Source organism: Chelonia mydas, chromosome 2, assembly GCF_015237465.2.
Source record: "Chelonia mydas isolate rCheMyd1 chromosome 2, rCheMyd1.pri.v2, whole genome shotgun sequence".
NCBI classification, from domain to species: domain Eukaryota; kingdom Metazoa; phylum Chordata; order Testudines; family Cheloniidae; genus Chelonia; species Chelonia mydas.
Window position 1 is genome coordinate 94,577,375 of NC_057850.1, and position 20,634 is coordinate 94,598,008.

At 40.6% G+C, this 20,634-nt stretch overlaps 1 protein-coding gene across 3 annotated transcripts in view; it reads left to right on the top strand.

Moving 5' to 3' along the window:
- The window catches only part of DOK6 (docking protein 6), a 437,516-nt gene that overhangs the window by 312,611 nt on the left and 104,271 nt on the right, over positions 1-20,634 (top strand). For all 3 annotated transcript variants that reach the window (XR_006288609.1, XM_037892901.2, XM_037892902.2), the window contains exon 6: positions 6,874-7,012. Coding sequence is in view for 2 of the 3 variants with exons in the window: in XM_037892901.2 (XP_037748829.1) it covers positions 6,874-7,012 (139 nt within the window). In the remaining variant the exon portion in view is untranslated. The remainder of the gene's footprint in view (positions 1-6,873; positions 7,013-20,634) is intronic.

Below are 20,634 nucleotides of genomic sequence, written 5' to 3' on the forward strand. Positions count from 1 at the left end.
GTTTGCCAACAGTTAATCTAACAGAGTCAATGAACAGAACTACATGCTAATAACTCAGGTATTTCCTGTAGCTCCTGTCTTATTCATACTGTAATATGATAAATTAAAAATCTGCAAACTGATATTGATTGTTCACTAGAGAATAAAGTATAAACAAATCTGATGTCCTCATACATAGCTTCATATTTTATACATAGCTTTATATTGTATGTTGCATCAGATCATACCATAAGTCTTCCGGTCGATGTTTGACTATTCATCCATCTGTACCATTCTGTAATAATACAAATAACTTCCCCTTTATAACGCTCCTTTCCAATAAATAAATTGAGGCACCCAAAATCAGAAAACAGTTGTGATAGTTTAGGCCAGAGTGACTTATTCAAGGTCGGAGAGCAAATCTGTGGCAGAGGCAGGAAAAGAGGTCCAATCTTAATTCTGTGCATAACTAAAGCCAATCAATGCTTCAAAAATCATGAAAATGACAATATTTTTGAAAGTATTTTAGTATCACTGGATTTTGAAATTGACCTTTTATCCAAAATATTTGACGTTTTTAAATCAAAATGGTGATCAACTTTTTTTATTTACAGTAGAACCTCAGAGTTATGAACACCTTGGGAATTGAGGTTGTTCTTACCTCTGAAATGTTCATAACTCTGAACAAAATGTTATGGTTGTTCTTTCAAAAGTTTACAACTGAACATTGACTTAATACAGTTTTGAAACTTTAATATGCAGGTGAAAAATGCTGCTTTCCCATTTTTTTTAGTAGTTTACATTTAACACAGCACTATACTGTATTTGCTTTTTTTTTTTTCTTTTTTCTTTTTTTTGGTCTGTGCTGCTCCCTGTGTACTTCTGGTTCCAGATGAGGTGTGTGGTTGAGTGGTCAGTTCGTAACTCTGGTGTTTGTAACTCTGAGGTTCTCCTGTACCAAATTTAAACAAAAAATTATAAACATTTTACAGGAAATGAAAAATGTTGATAGTGTCAGAAATTTTGGGTAAAAAGTGTCTTCCTATGCAGCATGGGGCATGGGTCACTTGCAGGTTCATAGTGTTAACTATGGAGTCTTTAAATCATGATTTGAGGACTTCAGTAACTCAGCCAGAGGAGAGGGGTCTATTACAGGAGTGAGTGGATGAGGTTCTGTGACCTGCAATGTGCAGGAGGTCAGACTAGATGATCATGATGGTCTCTTCTGGCATTAAAGTCTATTTTGAAAGGCTATTTTTCCAATTAAATTTTTTTTCATTTGAAAATTTTTGTCCACTTCTGGCTTTAACCTGTAATCCTTACTGCCAGATACTGGGATGGGACGACTCAATAATTGTCCTGTTTTGTTGATTCCCTCTGAAGCATCTTGCACTGGCCACTGTCAGAAGACAGGGTACTAGGTTAGATGGACCATTAGTCTGACATAGTATGAACATTTTTATTCTCTTCCCCTCTTTCTGTTTGCATATTTGTTCTGTGCATGCACATAAAAGCTATGCTCATACCCACCATAATGTGTTTCATGATAGTGAGTATTTGTCTCCTGACACAACTCTACAAAGGAACAAAATGCGAGTGTAGCTAAATGACAAAATAAGAATTCAACTGTTAGTTGAACACAACTGTTAATTGCCTAGAGCTGCAGTGCACAAAGATATACTCTTAAGAATTTCATCAACTTGTATAATAATAAATTTTAAAAACTGTACAGAATACCACTGGGGTTTTAGGACATAAGAATGTGATTGTCTGGTTTGGAGTTCCTGCTCTGTCTTAACCCTGGAAAGGGTGTAAGCATTCACTTTAGGTTTAGAGAGAAACTAGTTGTCAAAATGAGATTTATCTGCAGACCTCCAAATTTTCCCTTGATCGCAGCTAAACAGCATTCATCAGACCTGAATGTGAAAAAGAATCTTTGCTTTTTAGCAAATTGTAACGTAGCTCTCAAATCACCTCCATTTGTGCTGTCTTCTGCCAGTGTAAACCAAGATGCGCAGCTTGTGGTGTGGAGGAGGAAGTTTCGTTGTAAAGGCCTGGCAGTCTGAAAAGTGACACAGCTGTAGTGGACAAGTGCAACAGGGAAGTGGAGGACAGAATACTGGGGGATAAAAAGGGCTATGCAGAGCATTGTATCATGCTCAGTGCTGGCTGGCTGGCTGGCTGGCTGGCTGGTGTGTGTGTGTGTGTGTGTGTGTGTGTGTGTGTGTGTGTGTGTGTGTGTGTGTGTGTGTGACTGCCCTGCACCTTTAAGCGGGGGGATGTTTGGCTGGCTGGCCAAAAGAAGGGAACAGTGCTTTATGGCTGGTGGGGAGGGGGAGAGGAGAGGAGAGGAGTAGGGGGGTGAAAACTGCTGTAAAAAGGGTCTGCGTGGTCTAGGGTGAACAGATAGCAAGTGTGAAAAATTGGGACAGGGGTGAGGGGTAATAGGCACCTATATAAGAAAAAGCCCCAAATATCGGGAGTGTCCCTATAAAATCGGGACCTCTGGTCACCCTAGCGTGGTCACTGACTTATCCCCTGGGAATGCAGGATTTAAAAGTGGCGGATCTGCGCATGAAGCCTCCCGTCTTACACAGACCAGGACTGAAGCAGCACCTACCCTCCCTCCCCTTTTAGATGGTAAAATACCAGGTTTGGTTAACACCTACTGTGGGCATTATGCTAGCCGTCCCTTGTTTGGGGGGGGGCTGGGAAGGAATTTTGCCCTTACCACCATATTGGCTTGGATGCAGTTGGGGTTTTCTTCACCTTCCCCACAGCAGGTTCGGGTGGGTTCTGTTCATGCATGGCATGACGGGCAGTAGACCATATGTCGCAATTCATTATTTAAATGTAGGGCAGATGTCCCGTGTAGGTACTCCATAGGAAAGATATACAATGACCGGATAAATGGCTTGGAAAAGGACTTAAAAAGAGGTGTTCATTAAAGGAACAAAAGGGGGGTGGTTGGGGACTCCTATGATTGGCATGGCAGGGAGCCAACCCCCAATTCTTATAGCCCATCTTAACCCTCCTATGGGGTGGGGGTGGATGGTAAGGTCCCAGCAATGGATTTGCTGGAGGGGAAAAGAGGGGGAACTGTAAAATCACCCTGGGTAATTATGGAATAAACAGGGGGTTACCTGAACCGTACACTTGTATCTGCCGGTTAGTCCCAGACATCTAATAATAAAGTTGCAGCCTGATTAAACCCATGTCAGATGTCTCCTGTCCTGCTTTTGGCATAGCCAGACAATAAGCAGAGCAGTTAGAGATGTACTGATTCTATGTATGCTTGGCAGTCTCTGCTGGCAAGGTTACTATGGAGCTCCTGGAAGAAAGTAAAGCTGCCCTTTCCCAGCATAGTTCCTGGGGTAGACCAACAATGGTAAAAACACCTGTCCTCCCTCCTTCTCCCCACCTCCACCTCTAAGAATCAATCCCACACCTCAGGCTATAGCTGGTTTCTCTGGTTAAATTTGCATCTCTCTGTGCCAGTGGGATGAATCTAGCCCACAGTGTGCCAATATACATTTCATTGTTCTTGGACTCTTATTTCTAGTCTAACCACTTGTCATCTGTGGGAAACAATATAAATAATTAGGGTTACCTTTCTGTATCATAATATTCCAGACAGCTGAGCAAAAAGACTCTGCTCTATACTATCCTTGGAATGGACTCACCTCCTTGAGAGAGTAATTGTCTGTGATAAGCCTACATGGAAGCAAGAGAGCTTTGTCCCACTGAGTCTTTCCAGAGACCATTTTCCTTTCATAAGGGTCAGCCCTGCATGGTGTTGAGTAGTGCTGGCTGGAAAACAATTCCATTTTGCAAAAATATTTGAAATTTGGTTTTGTTCTGATGTGGAACAAAACCAAGACCTTTCAAAATTTTTGTGAAAAAATTAGTGCACCTGTAGCCAATGTCCCAATGGTTAGGGTGATCATCTGGCATGTGGGAGACTCCGGTTCAAATCCCTACATTGCCTCATTTGTTTTGGTTTGAACACAATGGTAATTTTCAACAGAAAAAAAGTTTTGCCAAAAAATTTTGGACCAGCTCTAGTGCTGATTGCCTTCAACTCCCATTGACTTCAAATGGAGTTAAGCCCACTCAGCACCTTAGAGGGTGGTGCCCATTATTCCCCTCTCACACCTTTTGAGCAGTTGCGTGTATAGTGAATCTTTAGCTAGGAAAACACAGTACATTTATTGGAAGGCTGCCATAAATAGCTTCCCTCATGTTGGCATAATATAGCACACTATGCTTTCTGGTTCCAACCGGAAGACACAACCTCCATGTTAGGCTTCACCAGCATGAAGAGCTGCCATACCACCGCATGGGCCAGCTTCATTGTTTCCTATTTTTTAGTTTGATAGTAGATTTTGATTGTATCGGCTCTGGCTGGTGATTATGCTTTGCTTTGTTAAAATAAGCAGCTTAACTCTTGAATCTTAATCAAACCCTGTTTGTTGTTTTCTTGTTGTGATCCCTGTTGATTTTTTTCCTCCTCTGAAACCAGCAAAGAGATAGTGGTTTGTTTCAGTTTGTGAAACTCATAATTTTTTCCAGACTTTCCATTTCACGCTGTTTGAATTTTATTAAGATCTCTTTACACAGGAGCTGAATGCCAGCTATATGATGCCCTAAGGGAACCAAAATGTTGTTGCTTTAATGTCTCAAATCTCTTGAGACATTTCATTTGTACCAGAAGCTTCTTGGAGACCTGTGGCTAAATACATAAAATATTTTCAATGTTTACAGAAAGACTTTTGTCTCAGGTGGAATTTAATACAAATATTTTTATTTTTACCTTCAAATTGAATTAATGCCAAGCTTGCTAATAACCCTCTACTGCTCCTTATTGAAACAGATTGAATCTTGTTTGGTTAGTTGGTTTTTGTTTTGGAAGTGTGGTGATACAGTATATTATAGTGAGATTGGATTTTCTAAAGAGTGTGACTCTTTATTTTCTTTTTCATATTCAACTGCACATCTCTATTGACTGTTAGCAAACATTTGCACCAAAAATATTTTCTCCACACTTCTCCTCCCCCCCCCCCCCGCCCACCCCCCATCCCTTGAAACAATTTTTGGAGATTGATCTTGACTGTTCTTGTACACCTTCCAGGAAAAACTGCTGAACTATGCCTGATGCTCACCTGATGTTTTTTTGACAAAAAAGGATAAAAATTATATGAAAGTTACATTAAAGTTAGTCATAAAAAACAGTGTAACTTTCATATAATTTTAACCTTTTTTGTCAAATTTTGACACAAAATTCCTTGACCTTTTGAATTTTGAAAAATTTTGACCAGCTTTGATCTATATGTCTAGTCTGGGAGGGGTTTTATTCATGGATGTTTATTAAAGCAGGGTAAATAAGCTCATTATGTAGAATTAGAATTTTTTTGTATTAATGTAAAAGCAACTTTTAAGATTTTTATAAGAAACATAAATAAATAAAACTGTAGGAACTTTTAAAAGGCCAAGATTTTAAAAAGTGACTAGTGATTTTTCATTGCTAGATGTGAAGCACTTGAAAAGGCAGCTGAGATTCAGAAGGTGGGTGAAAAATTAGGCCCCTTTATGAAAAAGTAGGCCCCTTAAAGGTATCTCAAGTGGGTCATCAAAAAACGGAGACACACCAAAATCACTAGTCACTTTTCAAAATCTTTGTCTTGTAAATTTAACAGAAATTATTGAGCAGTTGAAAAATTGTGTTTACTAATGGCCCAGGAAATCAAATATTTTCCTATGTCAAATGATACCAAAACTCTTGATTGTTAATACTGAACCAAATTAACAAACCGATTTCAACTCAGCCTCTAAAATTGCACACACAATTATTTGTGTGCTGATTTTTGCATGCCCAAACCACTTAGTGGGCTGACTATTCAAATTATCTGAGCAAATTCCATTTACATGCATAAATGTAGATTTTATGGGGCCACATGCAATTTTGGATGCAAAGTCATTTTGGAAACTGGGGCCCTAAATGTCTCCTTCACATAGTTCTTCCTCTTGAACCAATATTCACTTTAACCGCCTGCCCTTGAACGTTTATTTACATTTAAAAATCTTTCCCAGTTCAGTTATTCATCTTATCTACCTCTCTTCTTCCTCCGTGTATTGTCGTGGGAAAGTCCTGAGAGTAAGACAGCACAGCACTTACTTTTCACAAAGGAAGAAAAGATTATTTTAATTTATATTGTAATTTGCATTATTTTAATCTAATTGTATAATACAAATAAAGTTCGTAGTACGGAATGTATTCATACTGACTGGCTTCTGTAATCATCAGATGAGTTGTAGAAGCTGCCTAATGCAAATGTACTCCAACAGTATGAATATTATCTCTTAATCCCTTTAATGCTCGCTCTCAATACAACCTCTTTCCAGTGATAGACCACAATGGCATTTTTGAAGTGCCAATGTTCTGTTAAAATATCAGCACAGTGGAGGCACGATGTACCTTGTACATTTGGCAGTAATGAAGTGGTTAAGGGAATTAAATTTAATTGCCTAGTCACCAGTACAGGCATCTGAAACAAAGCCATAAATAGTTGACTGCATTACTGAAGGTTTCTTATTTTATTATAAAGACTCCTCTCATTCGGTTCAGATTATTTTGGCTGGATGACTAAAATTGAATCGAAAGGCTACATTCACAAAGTTCTGCACACACATGTCTCTCAGAATACATTTCTTTGCTGGTAGAAGTAACCATGCAGAGGTTCAAAATGCCACAAATTTACCTATGAAAATTGAGAAGTCATTTCCAACAGCAGAGTGAGCACATGAATTATAGAGGTCAGCGCATTAATTTTTAACTGTTATAAGACAAGTACTTACTTTTTTTCCATTCCTCCCACTCCCTAAATCTTATCGCAGGATGTGTGACACAGGAGAAGGACTGTTCACCTTTCAGACAAGGGAAGGAGAGATGATCTATCAGAAAGTCCATTCTGCAACACTGGCGATAGCTGAGCAACATGAAAGACTAATGATGGAGATGCAGCAAAAGGCACGGGTAAGATCTTACCTCCCGTATTTTAAAAACTTCCATTGGTGAAGTGAAGGGTTATGATGATTGCAGAGTACAGCTCCAGCTAGTTATGCCATAACTGTGTGATTTAAAAAAAAAACGGTCCCAACAACTTTGATTTTTTTTTAAAGATGATAATACACAAAATAAAGAAATAATCCATCAGGCTGGATGGAGCAAATTCAAAGAGTGCATGAAAAAAGAAACAGAAGGTAATTTTCAGCTACATCCTGGAATTTGGGGATGATGGTTGCATAGTCCTACCTGCTTCTTTGTATGTGTGACAAAGCAGGCAGCAGCACACTACACATATTGGAATTTGGAGAGCAGAGATCCGGGGAAGCCAGAGAGAACGGAATTGCAACACTTACAGTGAGAAGTGATGGCTAAGGATTTATAGGCAGGAATCTAAATAAAAAATATTGTAGAACTGGAGACAGGAAGATTTACTGACATAGGAAAGGTGAGAAGAAGAGAGTTCAAAATCAAGGTTAAAATGAAGTTGGAGACAAGCAGAAGGTCCAAGCCAAAAACGGCAAAGAGCAAATGGAACTGTGTTTAGTGATGTTCCAGTTGCCCAAAACACTTACTACTCTACAGAATATCTTAGTTCTATTGGTTATAGCATTGCCACCTTTCTAATTGTGGTAATAAGACCTCTCAGACCCTACCCTCTGCTCCGCCTCTTCCCAGCCCCCATTGCTTGCTGGATCATCTCTACCTCCCTCCCCCTACCCAGCTGGACTCCCTCTGCTCTGGAACTGGGACGGGAGCTACTGCAACCAGACAAGGAGCCTCCCTGCAGATAGGAAGTGGCCCCAGTTGAGCAGGGGCTAATGCGGGTTAATGACCTGGCGCCTCCCTCTCACCCCGCTTTAACCAGGTTTTTGGTGTCCGGTCAGTACATCTGATCAGACACTGCCAGGTTCCCCTTTTTGATTGGACTTTCTGGATGAAAACCAGGCACCTGGCAACCCTAAATGTAACGGTTCCCAAACTTTTGAGAGCCACGCTGCCCCCTTATCCGTGTCCCTGCCATCTCCTGCCCCACCCCCAGAGCTGGGTACTGCTGGGCAGGGGCACACACACAGGGGTAAGGGGACAGGGTCTGTGGACCAATCCGCTGTCAGGGGCGGAGCCGCAACCAGGCCACAGTGTGGGTCGACATCCAGGCCCACAGCCTGGTGCGGCTCCACGCCTGGCCCCACCCTGCCCACAGCCTCAGTCCTGGCCAGAGCAGAGCCACAGCCAGGCTGTGGTGGGGGTCGGCAGCCGGGCTCCCATCCAGGTGTGGAGCCATGCTGAGGCTGTGGATGAGGCCAGTCGCATGCCGGGAGCCGGTGCCATGGCTGGGGCGGGAGCAGAGCTGGGGCAAGGGGTGGCACTACCTCCCTGCCCCCCATGGGGGCTGGCCTGGACCCTCTGGGCCCCCCCAACAGTCCCACCATGCCCCTCCGCCCCCACAATTTGGGGACCATTACCTAAATGGCACCTGGACACAGAAGCCAAAAACCAGACTGTCCAGATAAAACCCAGATGGGTGGTAATCCTAATTAGGTACATAATAAAGCAGCTTTTTTACAAAAGTGATTGAATATTAGAGATGGTGTCATAGGACTCTGTGCTCACCACTGGATGGCAGCCTCTTTGGGCAATCCTGGAGATTAGCTCTGCCCAGTTCAGCACCCCCTTTCTTCTTTCTACAATCTGCAGCTCTCCTCCTGCTCACAGAGTCACAGCATGGCTGCATCATGACTCTGACCTCTGACCAGATCACACTTTGATTCCCCTTTGGGGGTGGGGGAAGTGTCCTTCAAAGTCTTTCTGCTCAAACAGCGTCAGGTAGTCCTCACACCTGCCTCCGTGACCCTGGCAGTCTTCTAGTTCACTACCCCAAGCAGTACCACTCTGCAGTATTTGCTAGTGCAACCAAGGCTCACCCTCTACTCTGTGTTCCAGTTCAGGACCCTATAGTAAGTGGTTATGGTCTGTGACTACACCAATGGCCCCCAATGGCCACCACACTCCTCCGGGGGGCATGGAATCAAGGAGTCGTAACTGGCTGCTTGATAGCCACCCCCCAAAGCAAAATGGAACTTTGATGCAGGAGGAATTGAACCCTGTATGTCTACTGTTTTGGGGGCATTTCAATGAGAATACAGAAAATGGCTACAGTTTGCTTTATTTACTTATTTATTCATGGGACTTATTTTTCAGGATTCCCACCTGCTCTCCAGCAGCTTTACTGTTTACTGTAAATTGTTTTGGCTCTGCCATTAGATGACTGTTTTAAAAACATCACTTATGGTGCTTCTGACCATATGGTGAATAACATTAAATTCTTAGAGCAGACTGAGAAATATCCACCCAATGTCTTTTATACTTGTGTCTCTGGGATGTAAACTTGATGGTGACCTCCAAAGGGGGCAAAATAGGCTTGTGAACTGTTTTACTGCTTTATGGTTTATAAAAGAGGCCTGAAAGTTTGTTGATGTATATTAATACCCAGTAAGTCCACTGTTACCTGAGTTTACTGGAGCATTTACTGGAGGTCTCATATATATGAGAAGCTCCATCAGCCTGTAACTGAAGAGGCATGAAATCTTTAACAAAAATAGTTTTCCCTTTAGTTAGATTGCATTGCATCACATCTCCAATATTGTAATCCTACCATTTCTCCAGATGTCCCCTTTGTTCTTAGCAGACAAGTTGTGAATGTATAGTGCAAGAAAGCAAACAAAAATATGTTTTAAATCTAGGATTAAGAGGCCAAAAATGTATTTTAAATTCTGCCTTCAAGTTCCTGCTTTGGTCTTGTGCCCATAGCCTTTACTAGTTAACTTTTCCTTTTTTCTGATTCTTTTTATCTTGAACTGTGTGCAATTAATATTGTATTAGATAGGGATTTTGCATTTAATTTTTATGAAACTGAAAGTGAAGGAAACAAAACACAAAATGAAGTTTAATAATATGTACATTATTATATAAACCAGGAAATTAAAGATGTGAGGCTAATTCCATCCATACTCCTTCCTTCCAGTCTCAGTAAGTTGAATGAAAGAAGGGACTGTCTGTAATAGCTTTGATTTTTTTGTACGCTACATCCTGAACATTGTAGCATTTTTAATACTTAATGCTCTAATGCTATGTTTAAATTCCTCCAGATTAAAATTGTTATAATCCAATACTGTAAAAGATTAATGGAGTTTATAAAGGAAATGATTGCGAAGCTTTAACCATAGCAACCCTGATGAGGTATATAGATTATATACTCCATTATGAGAACTAAAAGCAAAGTCGGTTACTTTAACATTCATAGAATACCAAATTCTGTCAATAAAGAAAAGGCAAGATTAATTTTTCCTGCAAGAGGTCTGTCAAATAAGGGTATTGCTAATAGCTAGTAGCAAAACTTACTCAACGTTTGGGGAATTATGTAAACAAAAAGCCTTATTTTATCTCAGTATAATAAGCAATAAACTAATTTCTCTGCTAAGAAGCCTACTGCTGAACAGTAACACTAACGGTGTTGTATGCTGGAAAATTCTGTGGGTTGCAATGGATGGGAAAAAAAATGAATCCTTCCCAGTACCCTCCAAAAGGCATGAAATGGCAGCAAAGCTTCTTCATAGCAGCCACTGCAGTATCAGGGATGCAGTTGCTCTGGTGTCTCATATACTCTTCCATCACCACGATGAAAAGAATGGCAAGTAGATACATGTAGTCACAGACACATACACTTGGTGCCTTGCCAAATTCCCCTCCACGCTGTGGCATTGGGAGACCTCCTGGAACAAGGGTTGAGGCACCCTGCTCAATTGACCACACTGCTTCTGCTGCAGTCAGAAACTCACCCAGCCATGGGACGCATGGATCGTGTTTTCCCCAAAGTCAATGCCAAGAAAAAACAGACATGCCAAATTTTACACTGCCATGCACTTTCTGCAAAGTGACTATGAAATATTACCAGATCCCAGCCGCAGCATTTTACACTCCCTTTGAACAGGTGTAAATGACTCCACAGGGTACAGGGCACTGGACAATTGTGCTTGATGCTGGAAGTACCTTACTGACAACATAAAAGCTGTTTTCTAGTGTTGCAAAACTTTTCTTTTCTTTTCTTTTCTTTTTTGCTTTTTGACAAAAATAGAGTGACAGAATCACTGTATTTCTGAGTATTATGTTTTGCTGGTGTTTTATTTTCACAAAAACATTTAAAATAATGTGTTTATTGTTTAATAACATTTAAAATTAAATAAAACAATGACTGGTTTCTATTAAAGGCTTTTTTGTGCCATTGTGTTATCTATATTAGCTTATTTCTATCTTTGGTTTTATCATTAGTAAGTTGTACGTGTAGCTATTTGTGCAAGATGAAAAGATGTTATTGGCTTCCAGGGTACTTTTTGTTTTAATATTTGTCTCTTACTATTTTTGGTACATCTGGTGCTTGTAAATGTTGAGGGAATGATTGAAATCTTCTGTGTATCAAAAGAAAAGCAACAGCATTAGTGCAAGTTTCACCATACTGCTACACAGGTAAAGCCTCCTAGTATAGACACAGTGTATACTGGCAAAGGGGTGCTTTGGGTGGTATAGCTTATACCAGTTCCCCAAACAAAATAAACTGCACTGACAAAAGCACTTTTTTGCTGGTATAACAGCATCTATCCTAAGGCTTTGGTCAGTATAAAAATGTTGTAAAACGACAATCACACCTTAACCAACATTACTATATTGGCAAAAGTTTTAGCTGTAGACCTCGTCTCTAGGGATGAGAGAATATTTCACTCTCTATGCCCATTCAATCCTTTGCATCTCTCTTTTTACAATCAATAAGGATGTCAACTATTGCCAGTTCTACTGGTAATTATAAAAGAAACTCAGAGATTATCAAAGCATGTGAATGCAGTTGTTCCTAATGATCCTTATGTGTCTAATCTCCATGCACCAGTAAAAATTTCCCACGAGTCTTTCAAGTGGGACTCTTGGGCCTGATTCTTCTCAATCCTACCCCCTCTTTACACTGGTATAACACCACTGACTTCATTAGAGTTACTCCTGATTTATACCAACGTAAAGGCACACACAACCAGTCTCGTGTTTGGATGTGTAGAATGGGGAATTATGGGTTGCAATGCACTTTGATCTTTTTGAATGCGTAGGGTAAGTTTTATTGTTCTGTTTGTGAGTGAATGACTCTGTTATGATTGGCTGAGGACAGAGATGTGTAATTTAATAGCCCTAAAAATTGCTTTTTCAAGAGGTGGCAGTAAAACTTCATTTACGTCTTCTCAAAAGAACTGTAATTTAACATTTTTAAAATAAGGTTTGAATAAGATGAAAACAGCTGATGTCAGTTGTACGTCAATAACACTAGAAACAAAGTATTTGGAAAACAGAGAATTTTATATATTTGCACAACAAGTACAATTTTAGTAAGTGTACAGGAATTATAGGAAGGCAATTCACTAGCACGGTGGATGAGAAAGTGATGAAATTTCAGAGGGTGACTCTTTCTTCTTCTGATATGAGACATTTTACAAAAGATTAATCTCTTACAACTTACGGTGTCTATACGGCTCTCTTTCACTCTTCTCCTATCTATGTTTCTGTAAGTTATACTCCAAGAATTATTTAGGGGAAGTTCTGTGGCTGTGTTATGCAGGAGATCAAACTAGGTGATCACAATGGTCCCTTCTAGCCCTGGAATCTATGAATCTACTTCTATCTCAAAGTCATATAAATTTAAACTGTGTCATTTAGGCAAGGAGAACAGTAAACGTGTTGACGAAGGAAACCATGGTATTCTACTCAAATTTTGATACCCAAGGGGGTATTGTTCTACCATTTTTCAGATATGATAAAGAACCAAGGTCCTAACACTTGTGGTTGTTAATGGTCCTGTTTCACTTTGTGTAAGAGCATAGGTATTGAATGTGATGTCCTGGACAACAGTCCAACTGCTTCCAAATTCTTCCCACAGTTCCAATTTGATACAATATTCTTCTTCATTTCCTGTCCTAAAAAATTATATATTGTTGCTGTGCACTTTTATAATCAGCTGGTGCATCTCACCTCATCATCATAATAAATGTTAGGGGGCTTATTCCTTCACCCACTTACTTCCCTGGTCCTTCTCGCATGAACAGAGAGCAACAATGCCTGAAGTCCAAAGGTGCAAACAATTCGATGTTTAGTGGGGTGAACTTCCAGCAAACATGATTCCAGTTTCCTTCCTTAGTGTCCCCCTTCCCAGCTCTGACACCACAGAGCCTTACCTGTGTCCCTGTTCCCATTCCTGCCCTTAGCTAAACATGATTCCAATTTCCCCGCCCCCATTCCCTGTTCCCATTTCCCCCACACATATACCCACCCACTTCCTGATTGACTGCAGACTATATAGGAAGACTTGAGTTCTGCTTAGCTATACCTTAACCAATCATTTTACTGAAATTTAACTAACCAATCCTAACATATTGTAACATGATTATTTAACCAATTATATCCCACCACCTGAATTAGTTTACACCCAGCAAAATTAATTATACAGCAGACAGAAACAATCACAGACCCAGACAGAGGTTATACAGACAAACAATAGGGAAATGGGGACTACAGTGAGAGAACAACAAAGAAATGAGGATTTCACATCCCAGCTATTGATAAGTGAGTTCTTGCCAGACAGGATGCTATCAAACTAAGTTTCCTTTTACATCTTCTAGGCACTTCCCTTTCTCTGGAGGCGATAGGCATTATCAGGATTGTATTCCTAACAGCCCAGTAGCACCTTATTTCAATGTGACTAGTTTGGAATGTGAGGATGTGACCATTTACTTCCCAGCTTATGGCTGCCTCTGCTCCTTAGCCAAAGGCCTTAGCCTAAGAACAGGCCCTCAAACTGTCACAGTAAGAGAAGGCCCTTACACCAGCAGACAGTGATTTTGATTCTTTCTTTTATACCTCTATAACTAGCCAAGTGATAAGAATACACCTAAATTCTTAGGGTATAGACCTTTACAGACAGGCCTAAATATCTATATCCTAACAATAAATATTTTTGTTTTTCCAAAAGATATGCTCTAGGAATAATTCTGAGGATGTTCTATGGCCTGTGTTATACAGGAGGTCAGACTAGATGATCACAATGGTCCCTTCTGGTCTTGAAATCTATGATCATTAGTCTATATGTAGGTGCCTGCATCCCAATATCTCTTTATCCACTCCTCCAAGGTGTTGTGAGGCTCATTTAGTTATTGTTTCAAAAACTCTTTGAGAGCTGAAGATTAAAGTTGACATGGAAGTTCATCATTTTTATATTATTATTATTATCATCTCATGAAAAAATTGTCCAGTTCAACTCCAGAGAGCTTTTGCAAAAGTGAACCTGTCTCTCCTGTCTGATGTACCCAAACACTGAACAGCTGGTACTGTGCTATTTCACAGTCTGTGATGAGATTCCGCCCACTGGCAGGTCCCTGCCAGCTGTAGGCATTATCAAGGGAAAAATGTGTACTGCTGTTTTTTTTCCTTAATCTCAGTCTGTACACTCCTTAATTTTAGATTTGAGTATTGTAACCTCAGTTCCTATCAGAGTCAATTAGTTGATTCAGAAGTCCTGTTGGAATATAATATTTTTTCTATGACCATCTGTCATGGGGACCTTTACTCACCACTGGATTGCCTCCTTCTGACCACGTCTGGGGATTAGCTCTGCCATCCTGATGCCCTCTTTATTTGGTCACCAGCTCATCTCTTGGTCCTTAGGAGCTGCAGCACCTCATCTTTGTGTCTTAGCTCTCCCAGTCACAATAGTCCTCCATTTCCAGAGTTCTATCAAGTTCTTCCACACCATCCCAGGTCGTCCTTAAATCCACTGCTCTGGCTGAGCCACTCCCTAGGTGACTAGATTGAACAGACCCAGACAGTCTTCAAGTTCATTGCCCAGACTGTGCCGCTTATTCTGTGCTGGTAGGGGAAGCCAGACCCTGGGTTCCTGCCCAGGGGCCCTGTCTCCAGCAGCTAATGTCTGTACTACCATGAACTTTACCGCCACTCTCTTGGAGTTTTTCTTGCCTTGCCTATCCCAGACTCGCATTCTGCACCCTTCTAGCTAAACCTTCTAGCTAAAAATCTCCTGGGTCTGATATGTGGATTTTGTGTTATGGGGGGCAGTTTTGTGGAGTATGTGTGTGTTTTGTGTGTAGAAGGGGGAACAGATACATGAAGTGCTTACACGTGAGTTGAACTGGTGTACTATTGAGTGTGAGTGGATGGACCAACTGTAGAGGGATGGCAGGGGGGCAGGGAATGAAAGAGGGGGTAGGAGAGGAAACTAAAGAAGGAACAAAGAAATATAGGAAGGAAAGAAGAGAGAGAAATAGAGAAGAGAACATTGGGAGGCTGTGACCAAATGCACACCTGTATTTACACCTTACACACTATAATAATAATCTTTGTACAGAATATGCCTTGTGAGATATTATTTAAAAACTATTACCTCACCGGTCTATAATATCATGGTGAAATGTGTGTAGCAACATTATATGTAAAGTTACGAACATAAAATTATATTATGACTGTAATGTGGTTACCAGATGAGTCTAAGAAGTGGATAAACCTGTTTCTAAATACAAAGGACAAGCTGACACTTCTAGTCAGTTGAGGGGCAATCACCTGTCAAGTGGCCATTCTTTGGCAAGGACGTGGGAGGGGAAGGAACAGATCAATTTACATGTTAGCAAACAACATCATGTAATCTTTCATCACAAGGCTCTATGACTCCAACCTCACTGTGGGAATGAACTTTATCTATGGGTAATCCTGAACAAAATGCATTTCAAAGGGTGACCGGACTATAAAGGTGAGGAGCAAAACCACCCCAGTATTCTTTCTCTCCCTGTCCATATTTCTCTTTTTTTCACCAACGAAGACAAAAGTAACCAGAGCTTTGGACTTTGGGAGGGGTTCTGACTGAGAATTTGGTCAGCCCTGTTGCTGGGAACATTTGGTAATAATTTTATCTTGAACCAAGTCTAGTTTAAGTTTTAGCATTTTATCTTTATTTCTCTTGTAACCATTTCTGACTTCAATGCCTTGTATTTGTAATCACTTAAAATCTCTCTCTTTGTAGTTAAATACTCTTGTTTCATTTTTAATCAAAACTAATCCAGTGTTGTCTTTAAACTGGACTGTTTGGGTAGCTCCCTTTAAAGTAGCAACTGTTGTACATTGACCCCTTACAGGGGCAATGGACCTCCAATAACTGAAGTGTCCAGGAGAGGGCTGGACAGTGCAGAACTCAAATTGTTAGGGGAAAATCCAGGACGGGGAGTGTGTTGGGGTCACCCTGCAAGTGGTATCCAAGGCTGGTGGAAGCCAAAGTGTACTGGCACCTTGCAACTATACACAGACACTAAGGATGTGACCTGCATGTTGTCTGGCTGTTTGCCTGGCGCCCCGGTTGGGAGCAATAGCAGCAAAGCATTGTGAGGCATCCCAGGTTGCATGGTAGGTCTGGATTGCACTCTGGAACGTCATAGAGGGTGAATGAAGAAAGAAGGGTGATGGAGAGAGAGATGCCTCAAAGATTAGGGGTGGAAGAGAGATATGGTAATATGTAGGGGCTTCTGGAGAAGCGAAAGAGATGGGAAGAGTTGAGAAAAATAATACAAAGGAAGGAAAGGTATAATGGAGCAGAAAAGGGAAGTACATGAGGATGAAAATGAGAGGCTGGAGAGGAGAAGAAACCTTAAGGAATTGATGGACAACTCTAAGATTAGCCATTTTTGTTTGTTTTTATTAACCCCCAGTTCTCATTCTTTCTCCACACAAACTCCACATTGAGTCCCTTATTTTCCCTTCTCCCCCGCACTGCACTCTCTCTATTTAATTTGTCCACTAGGCCTTCATCTTTAAATTCATTCCCAGACAGTAGTCCCAAAACATGATGATTGTAAAAAGGGATAAGATGCTGCTAACATTTGTGTGCTAAAAAAGTATATTTAGATATTTCCTAAGAAGTGGAAAATCTGAACTTTTGAAAACCTCATGCGCTACTGAGCTGTCGGTGGCAAAAGCTACAAAGGTTCTGAGAGATACAGTATACCTTCTTTATCAGAATCCTCTTTAGAAGACAGGAAAATTCTGTGCCTGTTGAAGACTTTTCAAGCCAACCAGTGTCCCTCAGTGAATGTGCAGCTCCTGTTAGTGACAATGGGAGGTGCACATGCGTATCAAAGGGAAGACAAACATTCTTGTCTGGTATCCAGTTCAGATGGGAACCTCCACAGGGGAGCATCAGACCCTACTCATCTAGTAAACTCTCCCTCTGATTTGTTTTGTGACCCTCTGAAATATCTTATATTCAGGGTTCTGAAAGTGCATTGCAAACAGGAATTGATTAAACTTTTTCCTCTTTTTCCTCTTTTCCACTTTTCATTTTCTTTCCCAGTCTCAGCTTTGAATTGTCCTTCATGATTGGAAGAATCCTCCTCATGTCTGCCAAAAAACCTGCTTCCCCTTCTTCAAATACATCCTAAACCCCATCCATTAATCCTCCAAACATTGATCTCCACATCCTCTATGCCTCAGTTGTAGCCCTGTTACTTCAAAACAAGATTTTGTTTGTTGCATTGACAACATTTTGGGACAGATATCTAAGGTAAAATTTTCTAAAAGGCTTAGAGGTTTTTAGGTGCATAAAGAAGCTGACTGCACTTGGAGTTAGGTGCTTTTGATAATCTCACTAGGCACCTATCTGCATCTGTAAGCACCTAAATATGTACAAAAATCTGCCCCTACATGATTTATGAGCCTAAGCCCCATTAATTGTCAATGAGACTTAGGGCCCTATATGTCTAATTCACTTTTGAAAATAGGGCTTAGACTCCTAAGTTACATAAGGGCATTTGAAATGTTTACTCTAATCTTATTCTTTGTAAAACATTGTGTACATTTACAGAGCTATGGAAGTTCTAGCAAGTTAAAACCCTTGCTAGAAAATGAGACAAATAAGTGAAGAGGCATAGAATTTAGCATGAGCAAAAAATGTGGTGTGATTATCGGCCTGTTCTCGAAGAGTCACAGGTAATAGGAACGTTAAGTTAGGAATGTTTGCTGTAATTATTCGATGTCTGGGGCATGCCTGACTGAACCCTGTTTGGCTACTCCCAGCTCTCCCCCAGTCTAAACTTTGAACAGACATTTAATATATTTGGGAAAGGAAGTACTTCTTCACACAATGCACAGTGAACCTGTGGAACTTGTTGCATGGGGATGTTGTGAAGGCCAAAACTATAATGGGGTTCAAAAAGAATTATATAAGTTAATGGAGAATAAGGCCATCAAAGGCTATTAGCCAAAATGGTCAGGGATGCAACCCCATAGTCTCTGCATACCTAGCCTCTGACTGCGAGAAGCTGGGAGTGCATGATGGGATGGACCATTCGATAATGACCCTGTTCTGTTCATTCCCTCTAAAGAACCTGGCACCGGCCACTTTCATAAGACAGGATACTGGGCTAGATGGACCATTGGTCTGACCCAGTATTCTTAGTTCACTTTATGCACACTTTAGACAATTTAAGACAATTTGTTCATTTGTTTTTGGTTTTTACTAGTTTCACTTTTGATTCTTAGGCACAAGCACAATGTCACAGTGTCTGGGTAGTATTCACTGCAACAGAATGTTAAAATCAACAAACAAAACTTTTTTCAGGGATTTTTTTTTCAACATCTTGAACACATCTCCCTAAGAGTTTTCTATAAAGCCCAGCACTGTAATATCCACGGGCTCTGTCGAGCCTAGTGCTGAGGACTCTGCAGCTGATCCAGCCATAAGTGCTTTACTTTAATATTAAACTATTAATATAGAGTTTTGAGAAACATTTCTCTTGTACAACGTTCTAAATTCCCCAACAGAGTAGCTGTTATTAGCAACAATACTAACAGATAAAACCACACAACACTCTCATGTGATAGGTATTATTTTAATAATTATATTAATGAGTAAACTGATGCACAGAGAGATTAAGGCCACATTTGTCTGCATATAACTTGCCCAAGGTCATAGAGCAAATCAATGGCACTGCTAGTAATAAACCACTGCCAAAATGGAGAGCTGAATCCCTATCAACATCTTATTCATAAAAGTATTAACATTTGGAAGAAATGTTGCAATTCTGGGGAAATTTGACTCCTACCCATTTTCTCCCACAGTTTTGTGAATCCCTATGTATGTGTCTCCCTCCCTCTTTCTCTCAAAAACAAAAACAAAACAAACAAACAAAAAAACCCCACACCACTGAAAAGCCCTCCTCTATTCATGCACTAAGCAACTCTTTCGAGCAAATTGAGGGGAATTGAGGATGTGTAGCTCTGATGCATAGAATCATAGGACTGAAAAGGAGGTCATCTAGTCCAATCCCCTGCAGTCATGGCAGGACTAAGTATCATCTAGACCCTCCCTGACAGGTGTTTGTCTAACCTGATCTTAAAAATCTCCAATGATGGAGATTCCACAACCTCCCTAGGCAATTTATGCCAGTGCTTAACCATCCTGACAGTTAGAAAATTTTTCCTAATGTCCAACCTAAACCGCCTTTGCTGCAATTTAAGCCCATTGCTTCTTGTCCTATCCTCAGCGGTTAAGAAGAACAATTTTTCTCCCTCCTCCTTGTAACAACCTTTTATGCAGTTGAAAACTGTTATCATGGCCCCTCTGTCTTCTCTTTTTCAGACTAAACAAACCCAATTTTTTCAATCTTCCCTCATAGGTCATGTTTTCTAGACCTCTAATAATTTTCGTTGCTCTTCTCTGGACTTTCTCCAATTTGTCCACATCTTTCCTGAAATGTGGCACCTAGAACTAGCCACAATGCTCCAGTTGAGGCCTAATCAGCGCAGAGTAGAGCGGAAGAATTACGTCTCGTGTCTTGCTTACAACACTCCTGCTAATACATCCCAGAATGATCTTCGCTTTTTTTTTTTTTTGTAACAGTGTTACAGTGTTGACTCATATTTAGCTTGTGTTACACTATGACCCCCAGATACCTTTCCGCAGTACTCCTTCCTAGCCAGTCATTTCCCATTTTGTATGTGTGCAACTGATTGTTCCTTCCTAAGTCGAGTACTTTGCATTTGTCCTTATTGAATTTCATCCTATTTCCTTCAGACCATTTATCCAATTTGTCCAGATCATTTTGAATTTTAATTCTGTCCTCCAAAGCACTTGCAACCCTTCCCAGCTTGGTATCGTCCACAAGCTTTATAAGTTTCAGAGTAACAGCCCTGTTAGTCTGTATTCGCAAAAAGAAAAGGAGTACTTGTGGCACCTTAGAGACTAACCAATTTATTTGAGCATAAGCTTTCGTGAGCTACAGCTCACTTCATCGGATGCATGCGAGCTGTAGCTCACGAAAGCTTATGCTCAAATAAATTGGTTAGTCTCTAAGGTGCCACAAGTACTCCTTTTCTTTTTGCGAAAATTTATAAGTGCTCTCTCTATGCCATTATCTAAATCACTGATGAAGATATTGAAAAGAACTGGACCCAGAACTGAGCCCTGTGGGACCCCACTCGTTGTGCCCTTCCAGCATGACTGTGAA